This window comes from Ixodes scapularis, unplaced genomic scaffold (assembly GCF_016920785.2).
Source record: "Ixodes scapularis isolate PalLabHiFi unplaced genomic scaffold, ASM1692078v2 PGA_scaffold4__175_contigs__length_147842914, whole genome shotgun sequence".
NCBI lineage: Eukaryota > Metazoa > Arthropoda > Arachnida > Ixodida > Ixodidae > Ixodes > Ixodes scapularis.
Genome location: NW_024609879.1, coordinates 15,906,602 through 15,919,648, shown reverse-complemented (window position 1 = coordinate 15,919,648; position 13,047 = coordinate 15,906,602). Strand labels below are relative to the sequence as shown.

The window sequence follows — 13,047 nt, the reverse complement described above, 5'->3', positions numbered from 1 at the left end:
TTTTTTTTATCTCCGTTTTTATTCGGCTAGGTCTGATTTCTATTCAAACCGCCTGCTTCAAAGGGAACAGGCGGTTTCAATAAAATCATCATCATCATCACATTATGTTAAACGCGATAAACACACTGCGGCGCGTTTTTTGATAAAGATGTAACATCGTTTCTCTTGTGCACCTCGATCCCGAAGCGTGGAGCAATTGTGGGTTTCTGATTGGCCGCACCGAAGCACATGACCACCTGCTTTAACGGAAGTAGCAGACGACACGCACGATCGCAGTCTTTTTCCTCGTGGTTTCGCTTGTTTAGTCCTCCCTTCAATAGTCCTCCCTCCCTTCGCCCTTTCTCCTTTCATTTCCAAAACCATACCGATTCCGACCGGTGACTAGTATACAGTTTGATCAGCCTCGTATAGAACAGAACGATGGCAGACCAAAACGCTGGACCGTCGTCAGTGACGACACCGAAAAAGAAACGAAAAGTCCGAGGGGAACTGGCAAAGGATGAAGCCGAACCTTCGAGGAAGCAGCGCTTCCGCGAGGCATGGTTGGAGCATCCGGAGTTCAAGGGATGGCTCGCACCGGACCCAAGAAACCCATTTCGTGCATCATGTAAGGCCTGCAACGCAAGCCTGGTCGCCGGACACAGTGAGTTGACCAAACATTCAAAAAGAGATGCCCACATAAAGGCAACCGCGGGGCTGAGAAAGCAGAACTTGATGACAGCATTCGTACAGAAGCCAAACCCGCACGAACAGAACGTAAAGACTGCTGAGATCAAAATGTCGGCTTTTGTGGCTGAGCATGCCTTATCCTTCAAGGCAATGGATCATCTGGGCGAGCTCTCTAAGGTGGTCTTTCATGACTCAGCCATTGCCAAAGGTGTGAGTCTTCACAGAACGAAGTGTGAATCTATCGTAAAAAACGTGTTGGCAAAAGCGGAGACTGAAGTTCTCGTGCACAGGCTGGGAGCTTCGAAGTTTTCGATATTTGTAGATGAGGGCACGGACATAACGAACACCAAACTCCTCTGCTGTGTCGTCCGCTATTTTTCAGAAGAGCAAGACCAAGTAATCACACAGCTGTTGGAAGTCATCCCACTTGACGCCAGGTCGTGCTCATCAGAGTCGCTCGCCTCAGCTGTGGAGAAATGCCTGTCTGAGAAGAAAGTCCCGCCAACCAACATAATCGCGCTCGCATGCGACAACGCTGTGTGATGGTGGGGGAGCGCAACTCCCTGATGACAAGGCTGCGAGAGAAGGCGGATGACAGTTTTATAACCATCCGCTGCATCTGTCACTCGCTGCATATAGCAGCAAGCAAGGCAGCACTAAGGCTTCCCAGGAACGTTGAGGACCTCTTGAGAAACGTCGCCAACTACTTCAGCCATAGCTGTAAGCGTCAGGCTCAGCTCGCTGAACTCCAAGAGTACCTCCACAAAGAGAAGAACAAGACACTGAGACCAAGTGAGACGCGATGGCTTGTTCTGGGGTCAGGTGAGCAAGACGAAGACGTTCGATGACAAATTAGTACTTCCTAACATCGCTACCCTGGCAAAGCTGGTCCTCACCCTTCCTCACTCCAATGCAGAAACAGAGCGCATCTTTTCAATGTTGAGTGACATGAAGACCCGTAAAAGAAACAAAAAAATTGGGTTGTGTGTGTGTTTATACAGCCTAGAACTTGGTCTGCCTCACAGGGGCGACGAGTCTCCCAGCTGTAGATGAGAAATTTAGCCAGTGCGGTACAGCCGCTAGCCTGGGGTCTTTAACGTGCATCACGCAGTAGTGATACACGACCGCACGCCGGTACGATGCTCATCCAGATCGAAACGGGCAGGGGTGGGGCTCGAACCCAGGATCCCTGGCTTCTGCAGCGCGAGCTTTCGCTCCACGTGCTCCGAGCTGGTGTGCGCTAGACCACTCGGCCACCGATCCCCCTAAAAGAAACAGGCTTGGGCCGGAGAGTGTCAATGCCCTGCTCTTGGTCAAGTCAGCCATGGCAACCCGGGGAGAGACGTGTGTCAACTTCACTGTGAAAGAAAGACATATGAAGCTCTTTAACAAGGAAATGTACAACTAAGAAGTTTTTTTCCTTTTCAACATCTGTGCATATATGTTTTTAATCGTTACTTTTGGTCACTGGAACGCTATTTTGGGCCACCAGAGCGTTTTAATAGACATAAGCAGGGGACAATAGCAATCATTGCAATAAATGGCAATTTTCCTGTTTTCCGTTGTAACTTTTGACTGAGGCAAGTATTATTTTTTTAATAAATTTACAAATTAAATCCACCACCTAGCCGAACTTATGTGGTAGGCTAGAGTGTCGTAACTTACGCATCCGAATTTTTAGATTTCGGTCTCGGCACGGACATTGGTACTTCTAGACAATCGTAATCATGACGTTACTGAACGCTCGCGTAATGGCATTGACAGGGGCTCCATTCGGATCAGATTTTAGTTTCATACACTATCCCACCACGGTAGAAACAAATGCACAGCCCGTGCGGCCTACTCTTTGGAACTGTCCGCTATCACAAACAAGCACGGTGCTTACGTGAGGCAGATTGGCATGTTTGCTGCTTGAAGTGATAATAAATTATTATTATTATTGAGCGAGCAACGGGCCGTCGGGATTGGCACGAGAGTGCCCTCTCTCCTGCGCTAAATTATTTACACCAGTGGCCTACACACAACTCTCGCATAGGAAAATCACTATTAGAAGCCCCGCAAAAGCGGCCATTCGTCCCAAGACTGCACAAAGCGCCGCTTGAAACTTAGAGAATGCATGCATGATCGATACGGTCAGGAAAAGGAAACGGGAGCAATGGATATCCTAAAATGTAAACTGAAAGGCACAGGGCGTGCAGTTCACGTAAGATGTCTGTTTTCGTTACATTTACCGCCACAAAACGAATTTGGAAGAGAATGAAAGGACTAGGTGAACGAAGCTTAATTTACTCACTAAAACATTAAGAAAAGAATATTTCCCATTTCTAATTAATTGAATTTCAGGGAAGACTACAGCGTCAAGGGCCACTGTGGTGCATATGCTGTGAATGCAGCAGTTTTCTTTTTTTCTTTTTTTTTTTTTGCGTAGAGACGGTCGTAGCGACTTTCGGTGCTGATGTAGGGACATGTAGGGTTTTTCAGAGACGTTTGTAGGGACTTCCGCAAAAAATAGTTAGGAACACTGGCGCAGTAGGGTAGGGCCGACAGTTACTTGGGTGGCGGCGACCGTCGAGCGTTTATTTTCTTTGTTTTCTTTCCTCTCAAAACTCTGACTGACTGACCGTTTATTTTTCTACGTGTTCTTCCCGCGCGTGCCGACTTCAAGCAGCAAGAAAGCAGTACTTAAAACAGACCACGACGAACAAGAACGCTGGATCCACCGACTCCGACGAAGCGAGCTGCTCAGAATATAGGCCTAGCAGGCATTCCGACTCGGCGCTGCGTTGCTTCGTCGCAAGACCGTCTGCCTACGACCGGCTGGCGTGCTAAATGGAATATGCCCGCGCGACCCTTGTGGACCCTTCCCGTATTATAGTTTGATCGCTGACCTCAATTCTAGATTAAGAGGTGAGGTCAATCTCTTCCCCTTGTTTTCCGAGGCAGTGTTGACGAACACTCGTCGAAAAGGGACTCTCGTCGATTCTATCTTGTTTTGTGTGATATAGAGCTGAAATAAACGCCGTATGGATTACCTTCGTAACACGGTATGTACACTTTGTTATTGGTATGCCATTTTTATTCTGACAGACTGCACGTCACTGTCGAGCTATAACAGTTCGTGGGAGGTATACGTACAACCCCGGTCCAACCTTTCTTTGCCGAGTGTCGCGTCAGTATCGAGTTGCAATCGTAAAAGAACGGTCCCGAAGCGCTTACAAACAGCGCGAATACAGCACTTCCATCAAGCGTCCGCTCCGAGTAAACAGGTATTTACGTGGCTCTTGCTGACACTCGTAGCTCAAACGTATCTTTTTTAACGTCGGCTCGCTCCTGCATCTCCGAGGCCGCGAAAAACGCCATCTACGTCGCTTTGCAAACGACTGACACGGGCCGGCCCTTCTGCCTACAATGACAGGGTGGTTTACTTCTGGAGTCTTCATCGGAAGACTCGCTGCACTTCCCAACAGGCATACCGGCGTATGGGACTAGTCCCATGCTGTCGCTGTAGCGCAACATATCTCATTGAATTTCGCTCAGCTGCGATGCGGCGATGAGAGGCGCCGATTCAGGAAATACGTCGGTGACATCAGCGCAGTAAAACCTACCGGCGCACCCCAACTCGTTGCCGCTAACACTCCCATTCTCCTACTGCCGAGAGAACTTCCGGTTCCGGAAACGGCCTACGTCACGGCTTGTTTTGCGGTCAGTTGGAGAGAATGAAAAAGTCGATATTTCAATAATTTTTTATGTAGAAGTTAATAAACCGAGACGAAAACGGATGCCTGTTCGGCATTCAGTGAACATTGACAGTTTAATGTAAAAGTTATCTGGAAAAAGTAAAAAGGTCATTTCATGGTCCCTTTAAGCTTGTATAAACCTCCAATTATTGACCCCTTCCGCAGTTAACAACGCTTCCTGTGTAACAATAGTTGTGCCTATATGATGGGGAGTGTTATCGAGCATTCTCTTGTGCTTTTATTGGATGCCTTTCAGTGCTCCTAGCTCTGTATTTTATGACTTATTGAATAAAACTGTTTGCTGTGCTTCTGCATTCAGCACCATTTCTGTATTTCTTCGTGGTTTGTGTGAGTGCACGCAACGCAATACAGTCTCAGTCAGCAAAGGATGATATCAGAATGAGAAAACAGCGCAAACGAAACGACGGACCAGTAGAAGAGTATACACACAGACAAGGTGCTCTATCAGTATCAGTCTCTGTCTGGACCCCTTTGAATCAGTGTAAAGTAAGCGTAAGAATGCTGCGGTGAATTACGTCCTTACAAATACTTTGTATCAGGTGTGGCCGGACAAAGTACTCAAGAGCCGCAAGCAGAATTAGCCAGGTGATTTCGGGTAAAGGGCACCGACTAAAGATATGATGAAGATTTCCATCTTGGCTGCAAACAGGTGTCTGCCCCGCACCTGGGTTCTCAATTGTCGTCGGGTTAGCATATGGCTTCAGCAAACGACACATCACTCATGTGGGAGCATATCCAGGCATATCTATAGGAAGCGAGCAAGCCGGCCATGTCGCGGCGGTCGCCTATTGTTCGCCGCGACCTGGCGGTAGCCGCCGCAGGAGCATCGGGCAGCAATGGCGACGAACAGCACGGCGGACAGTGTCCCCGTCGTGATTACGACGGAATTTAAGGCAGTTACGAGTTCGGAAAGTTCCTTCGGAAGCCGGTGTCGCCGGCTCAGAATCATCGCGAAGTAATAACAACGAACAGCACAGAGGACAGTGGGCGACTAAGAATCCGGAAAGCTTCTTCGGTAGCCGGTGCAGAATCATCGGGGGGAAGCAGTGGCGATTAGCAGCACAGCGGACAGTGTTCCTGGGGTGATTACGACGGGGTTTAAGGCGGTTACGAATCCAGAAAGCTTATTTCGTGGTGCCAATATGACGAAGACAAAACTGTTTTATGAATCTGGCCGCGTGTGCGACGTGAAGGAGGTCCGTTTCGACGGACAAGTGGATGTCACGGAGCGCCGTACTCTGCAAACAAAATTAAGCGCGCCCGCAAAAACATTTTGTTGGCGTTGAGTGGACTGCGGTAATTATGTACGTTTATTTCTGAATCAGCTTGACAATAACTGGGCGATTTTTTTTTTTTTTCGCGCCGTTCCGCGATTCTCTCTACAGGGTGTCACAAAAGAAAATTTGCACGGTCTTTTTTACCGCAAAAATGAACTAGACATCGCCGAACGCTCATTCTCCGCCCAAAGGTAGCGCTAGAGGTCACATCCAGATGCCAAAGTTTCAGTCCGATTTGATAACTGAATCAAAAGTTATGACTCATTTTCTGAAAATTTCAATGGGAAAATGGCGGCCGACGGAGTTTTCGAACACATGGGGCTCTATGGCACCAGAAACCGAAAACGGGCAAAAATGGGCTCCATTTTCCCATTGAAATTTTCAGAAAATCACTTATAACTTTTGATTGAGTTATCGGATCGGACTGAAACTTCGGCATCTGGTTGTGACCTCTAGCATGTACCTTTGGGCGGAGAATGAGCGTTCGGCGGTGCCTCGTTTATTTTGCGGTAAAAAGGATCGTGTAAATTTTCTTTTGTGACACCCTGTACTATCTTCCTTCAGGCTGATGGAAACATCCAACGGTAGGCTTAGGAGGGCGACCGCATTCCGCTTCTCGATTCCGGTGAAGTATTTGCTGCATACTTTGGAGTTTGCCGTCGGTGTCGATGCTGTTCCATCGTCGCTAGAAGAGAAAAAAAGTTAATTGTATTATTCGTCAGCAGCTTAAACAAAGCGCGAACTGGAAGGTAAGAAACATCACTAGCCTGTATGGACGCACAAGTCGTACCCAGGTTGCGCAGTACTCCGCCTCGTACAGCTTCGAAGGGACGATGTAGTACTTCGTGCCGTGCGCGACCTTGCCGACCACGCAGCAATTGTTGCGGCTTTCTTGGTGCGGAATAGCCATCTCAGAAATTACAGCGCTAACCCACTACAACGCACAACCAACGCATCGACTGGCAGAAGGTGCCCGATGCAACAGACCCGTTTGCCGCTAGGGGCGCCCTGGTCGGGGCTTGAATTAGATCCGCACGGTTCCTCATGCTTTTGCTGCATCTGCCATGCTCAGCAATTGCGACGCGAGTTCGTGTGATCAGACGCCCGGTGGACTAACGCCAGTGGCCCGTGGTCTGGTCTCCTCGCCCCATGTAAGGCTGGAGGCACTTGCACGCGTCGGACGTCGAGTTCGGTTCGAACGCATGGCCGCTAGCGGTCGTCAGAGGAACGGCCGTGGGCAGCGTACGCGCGGAGCCGAGTTCTCGCGGTGCGTCGAGCTTACGGCACATACTTGGGTAGTAATTCAATTACAGTAATTGAATTACTGTAATTTAATTACTTTTTGTAGTAATTTGTAATTGTAATTAATTACTTTAAGCAAAAAGGAATTGTAATTGTAGTTTAATTACTTTCTAGCATCAGTAATTACAACATTTCAGGCAGAATTACAATTACTTTGCTAGATTTTACGGCGTCGGCACTTTTTCTCCCCTGACCACAGAGACGGCAGTACAGCCTAAGCGACAGGGGAGAAGGAGGGGCTGGGATAGAACGGAATGAACCGTTTTGTAAACTGTAAAACGATTTAATGAGAAATTGGAGAAATAATCTGACAAGTGACGGCTACGTTTACGTCGGTTTTCGTTCGGATCGCAGTTGAAATCTGTCTCTTCGTCTCGTTCGCTTCCTGTTGCTCGGGTTCCTAGGGGTCTCTCTTGTTTCTCATTCTCCGCAGGGGGCATCGGGGTTCGAAGTCGAGCTGGTAGGGCTCCGATCACATCATCCGGTCGAGGCGAAACGTTCGAGGTTCTTCCTACGCGTCTTCGTCGCTAGCATATTCACTTACATATTTCAGTCAAGGTTGGGGATTTTACCGCATTTACTCGAGTAACAGCCGCACTATTTATGAACAAGGCCCTTGCGTCCACTTTTGCGCAGAACACAAATACAGCTAATCATCGCTTTGCGCGTAAATAACACAGCGAATAACTAGATCGCGAACACGTTTCTCCATACAAATACAATCTTCACAGATGGTATCTTCGCGCGAAGGCGTCATCTCTCTCCTGTAAACCGCTAGAATCATGCTGTCGATCGCGGCGATTGGCAGTCCGCGTGTTTCGAGGAAAAGCGAACCCTCAGGCTTTCTTCACAAACAGTGCGGCTAATATTCAAGTAAATACGGTATTGTCCATGAAATTATTCTATTTTCTTTAAGTGTTCTTCACGTCCCTCTACTCTAGCTTGTCTGATGGTGCCACTTACAGTAAGTTATGCTACTGTAACATCGAGGTCTCGTTAACACGACCCACCGCACCTTACTTCCAACCGTTGTTGCTACACTGCTCTTCCCCTTCCCAATCTTCGTCTACCTTTCTGCATAAATTTTCATTATTTACTGTTCGCTCCAACCCCTAACCCTTTCAACCGTTTCTCAACCTCACTCTAAAAAAAGCCCCTGCGGCTACTTTCCCCCACAACAATCGGAGAGCCAATCATCGACTCTTACAAAGCTAGCTCAGCGAATGACGATGCCGAAACATATGTTTAGACCAAAAAACGCAGTCTGAGTTGTGACATTAAGCAATGCAAGCGTGACGTGTTGCATTGCTGGATGTCACAACTCAAACTGCGTTTTTTGGTCTAAACATACGTTTCGGCATCGTCATTTGCTGAGCTACCTCCGTAAGTTGCGGTGATTGGCTCTCCGAGTGTTGTGAGGGAAAGTAGCCGCACGGGCTTTTTTTAGAGTGCTGATTGGACGAGATTTCAAAACTTAACAAGCCGCGTTTTTAGACTGTCAAGAGCTTGTTCTAAAATAAAATAAAAATATAATAAAATTTTTTTTATTTATTGCGAATATAAGGTGGGTAGTTCTCAGAAATAAGTAATTGTAAAGTAATCGCATTACTTTTTAGAAGTAATTTGTAATTGTAATGAATTACTTTCGCATAGTAGTAATTGCAATTGTAATTAAACTACTTTTGGAGCAAAATAATTGTAATTGTAATTAAATTACATTTTGAAAGTAATTTACCCATGTATGTTACGGCATGCACAACGAACGTATGATAGAATAGTAACAAAAATGTTTCTGCATAAGCCCGTGTACCATTCTCAACTTGGTGAAATCAGACGACCGATGGGCACGCGCGCGACATCATCTGATAAACAGCTCGAGCAATGCGAGTGAATATTTGTACGGTCAGATGTTTATTACTGCTCTTCTATAAAACATGGTGCGCCGTGCACCGCTCGTGTGCTCGCAACACGTTTCTCTACGGCGCCGGCCGCGGCGGCGCCGTAGAGAAACGCGTTGAAACGGCGGGGCAACACGCTCAGCGTGCGGCGGCGGCGCAAACGGCGGCGCGCGACGGCGCACAGGTGTGCCACGTGACCCGCGGCGGCTCCCGCGGTCTCCAACTACAAATCCGTTTTGCATCGTAAATATAGCTCTAAAATGTTTAAAGCGCAGCTCTTAGGCGCCCGTTTCCGGCTTGAGCGGCGGCGCCGTCGTCGTCGCCGTCGTCGTCGGCGTAATCGCGCGGTTCATTATGGGTAAATTTCCCCGCTAAATTTAGCGGAAAAATTCCCCCGCTAAATCTAGCGGAAAAATTTCCCCACTAGATCTAACGGAAAAATGTTCCCGCTAAATCTAGCGGAAAATCTTCCCCGTGTAGGGTGCAACGCACCCACAGATCCATTCTTCTCATCAAAATAGAAGAGATGGCTCAAGGCAGTAGACGCACACGCCTCGGAGAGCTCGTTCAGAGATTGCTCTGAAGCCGCCATCACAGGCAGACACCTCGTTCTGTTGTCTCGTTCTATGTCCTCACTTCAAATAACGTGATAGGGCCTCGCGGCCCCCCACATATTTAGTGACCCGTTCGAGGACCATGGACAACGGCGAACCCCAAGGAGCAGCGGCTGGATCCCCGCTTCCATCTCGTCGGTTGCAGTCCGACTTCCGCCGTACTATGACAGAAACCCGAGGGTCTGGTTCCTGCAGGCTGAGTCCCAGTTTCATCTCGGAGCGCGCCTCGGAGAGCACGAGGCAGACGACGGGGTTGGGAATGAACCGGTGCGCCCGTTGTTTTAATGTGATGGTGAACGTCGTGCGAAACTGGTCCGGTCCAGTCAGGAGCTCGCGTGAGGATTGGGGAGTCCTGTAGAGGAGGTTGGAATGGCCCGTCGATGTTGGAGCAGACTGACGCGAATCCTGCGGTGTCAGTTGTTGAGAAGCCTTGCACGGAGAGTCGCGTTGTGGAGTCGAGCAGACGTCTCTCCTTGACGTCAACGAGGAGGCTGTGGTGTTGTAGGAAGTCAGCGCCGATGATCGCGTTGCCTTCGTCTGCGACCAGGAATACCCATTCGTAGACTCGTCTGAGGCCAAGATTTATGGTGACGGACCGTTCCTTGTAGACGGGGATCGACGAGTTGTTCACAGCACGAAGGTAGTAGATGGGCGTTTGTGATCGATCCGCGCATTTTGCAGGAACAGCGCTTGCCTCAGCCCCGGTATCGACGAGATAACGGGTTCCAGTAGTCCTGTCGCGATGTAAGATAGGCGAGTTCCTGGTAGGTTCTGACTACTCATTGCCTCTATCGGTTTGCTCCAGGAGCAGGGACGAAGGCAGTGCCGGGCGTCGGAGCCAAAGCGGCGATGGTATACGCAGACGTCCGCTGAACGTGCCGAGCTGGTATGGTCAGCATTTCTCCTACGAGATGTTGAACGTCCACGTTGTTGAGTGCGTGGACGATCTCGCCGGTGGGTTGCTGCGGTAACGCTCTGTTCCAACCGCTGGCAAAGCTGCTCGAGGTTGCCGTCGGACGATGGAGTGCCTGGCAGGGCAGGCATCGCTTCGCCACCGTCTTCTGCTTCCGATGTAACGCTGGCGACGGGTGGAGTGGCAACTTCAATAACGGCGTCTGCCAAGGCTGCGAGGCTTGTGAGGTTGAGAGCCGTAGCGGCGGCCAACACCATCTGGACGTTGGTTGGCAGGCGCTGAATAAGTAGCTCCCGCAGCAAAGCGTCACTGATCGTGTTGGCGGGATCTCCAAGGAGCTGAGTCATCCGCCTAGCAGCTGGGACAGATGTCGATCGCCGAGTTTTTCCGCCAAAAGAAGTTCTTGAATGCGGAAGTGATCTGATGCCCCGGTTCTCTGCAGGAGAGCCGCCTTCAGCTGGTCGTACGAAGCTGTGGCCGAGGGTTGCGCAAGGATGTCGTATACTTCGTCGGCTGCTGCCATCGACAGCGCCGAGACGACATGATGATACTTGCTTTCCTGGCTCGTCACACCGCCGAGATGAAATTGGGACTCAGCCTGCAGGAACCACACCCTCGGGTTTCTGTCATAGTATGGCGGAAGTCGGGCTGCAACCGACGAGATGGAAGTCGGGGATCCAGCTGCTGCTCCTTGGGGTTCGCCGTTGTCCATGGTCCCCGACCGGGTCATCAAATATGTGGGGGCCGCGACGCCCTACCACGTTATTTAAAGTAAGGACATAGATACCCACTCCCAAACATCCAGGACTTTACTGTCAACCTCCAAGGCGCTACCATTTTTTTCGAAGGTTGACCTTACCCGCGCGTGCCACCAGATCCCCGCCGCTGACGAAGATGTCCCAAAGACAGCTATTACAACTCCATTTCACCATTTGGTTTGTTTGAATTTCTCAGTATGCCTATTGGCCTCAGTAATGCGGCTCAAACCTTCCAGCGGTTCATCGACGCTGTCACGCGCGGGCTTCCCTTTGTATTCGCCTACGTTGACGACTTGTAGGTCGCTAGCTCGACACCGGAGGAACACACCAACCACCTCCGTCTTCTTTTTCAAAAACTTTCAGACCACGGCATCATCATCAACGCCGCAAAAAGTGAGTTTGGAAGATCAGAACTCGAGTTTCTGGGACATCAACTGGACCGACACGGCATCAGACCTTTGCCGTCGAAAGTGCAAGTGATCAGAGACTTTACAAGACGTAGCTCAATCACAAAGCTTCGCCAGTTCCTCGGCCTGGTAAATTTTTACCGCCGGTTCATTCCGAACTGCGCAAGCCTAGTCCAATTGCACTCAATGTATTTGTTCAACTGATGCTAGTGGTATGCGTAATGTTTCTACATGGTGGCGTGAGTAAATAAATATATTTTTGTAGCACATTAATTGGGCGGTACCTAGCGCAACCTTGCCTAGTGTAACTGGTATGCGGCATTTGAAACTGATATGAAATAATAAGTTCTGATATGGAAAAGGTGTCCAATAAACATATCAGAAAAATATTCATATAATTTTTTCAGTAGGGAACCCCTTGATTCGCTCCTGGCAAAGTCTGCACGTGCCACTTCCAGCCTACCTTGGAGTGAAGACGCGAAGCAAGCCTTCTGCGAAGTAAAAACTACTTGCAGACGCTGTACTTCCGCGGCATCCACAACACGTCGCCAGAACCTCGATAATGCCGGATGCTTCAGCTACGGCTGTTGGGGCGGTCTTACAACAACAGGTGGACGGTGAATGGCAGCCCCTGGCTTTCTTTTCCGAAGTTAAAACCCGCCCAGACCCGCTAAAGCGTCTTCGGAAGAGAACTGCTCGCGGCGCACTTGGCCGCCCGGCACTTTCGACACTTTGTCGAAGGTAGCCCCTTCGTCATCTGGACGGACCATAAATCACGTATACCTACACCGTCCGCAACTCTAGCTCTGTCTACCCCTCGAGAGATCCGTCAGCTAGCCTTCTTGTCGGAGTTTACGACAGACATCCGGCACATCAAAGGGAAATCAAACGTCCCCGCTGATGTACTGAGCCGAACTGACGCCGTACGTTCGCCTGCTCCGCAACTATAGACATCACGTTGCTGGCTCGTCATCAGGCATCCGACGAGGAACTACAGCAGCTCCGCACATCAAACACCTCTCTCAAGCTAGAGGACGTTGAGTTCCCAGGAGGCACCACCATCGTCTGCGACCCGTCCACAGAAACTCATCGCCCATTCGTTCCGATTGCGCTACGAAGGCAGCTTTTTGATGCCATTCATTCGTTGTCGCATCCCGGTGTGAAGGCGACACAGAAGCTAGTGGCCAATCGCAAAGTTTCGCTTCGGCTGAAGTCCGACGTGCGTGACTGGGTGCGGACCTGCTTGGCATGTCAACGAGCCAAAAGGTTCACCGTCATCCCGTACCTCCATCCGCGAGTTTCCTGCCACCAGATGCCCGTTTCGACAAGGTCCACATCGACCTGGTCGGGCCCCTTCTGACATCTCATGGGCAACAATACATCCTGACGTATATCGACCGCTTCACAAGGTGGCCGGAAGCTACACCATTGCCCGACATGACTGCACCCAC

The 13,047-nt window shown here is 49.7% G+C and overlaps 1 protein-coding gene across 1 annotated transcript; it reads left to right on the top strand.

Annotated features, from left to right (window-relative positions):
• The first annotated feature begins 105 nt into the window (after positions 1 to 105).
• On the top strand, positions 106 to 1,312 carry LOC120846165. Its single transcript, XM_042293776.1, has one exon. The coding sequence runs from the start codon at positions 421 to 423 to the stop codon at positions 1,210 to 1,212; it is 792 nt and encodes a 263-aa protein (XP_042149710.1). The 5' UTR covers positions 106 to 420; the 3' UTR covers positions 1,213 to 1,312.
• Positions 1,313 to 13,047: the final 11,735 nt, after the last annotated feature.

Bases quoted from the DNA above. Each gene is read 5' to 3' on its own strand.
- LOC120846165 (XM_042293776.1), top strand. From the start codon at position 421: ATGGCAGACCAAAACGCTGGACCGTCGTCAGTGACGACACCGAAAAAG.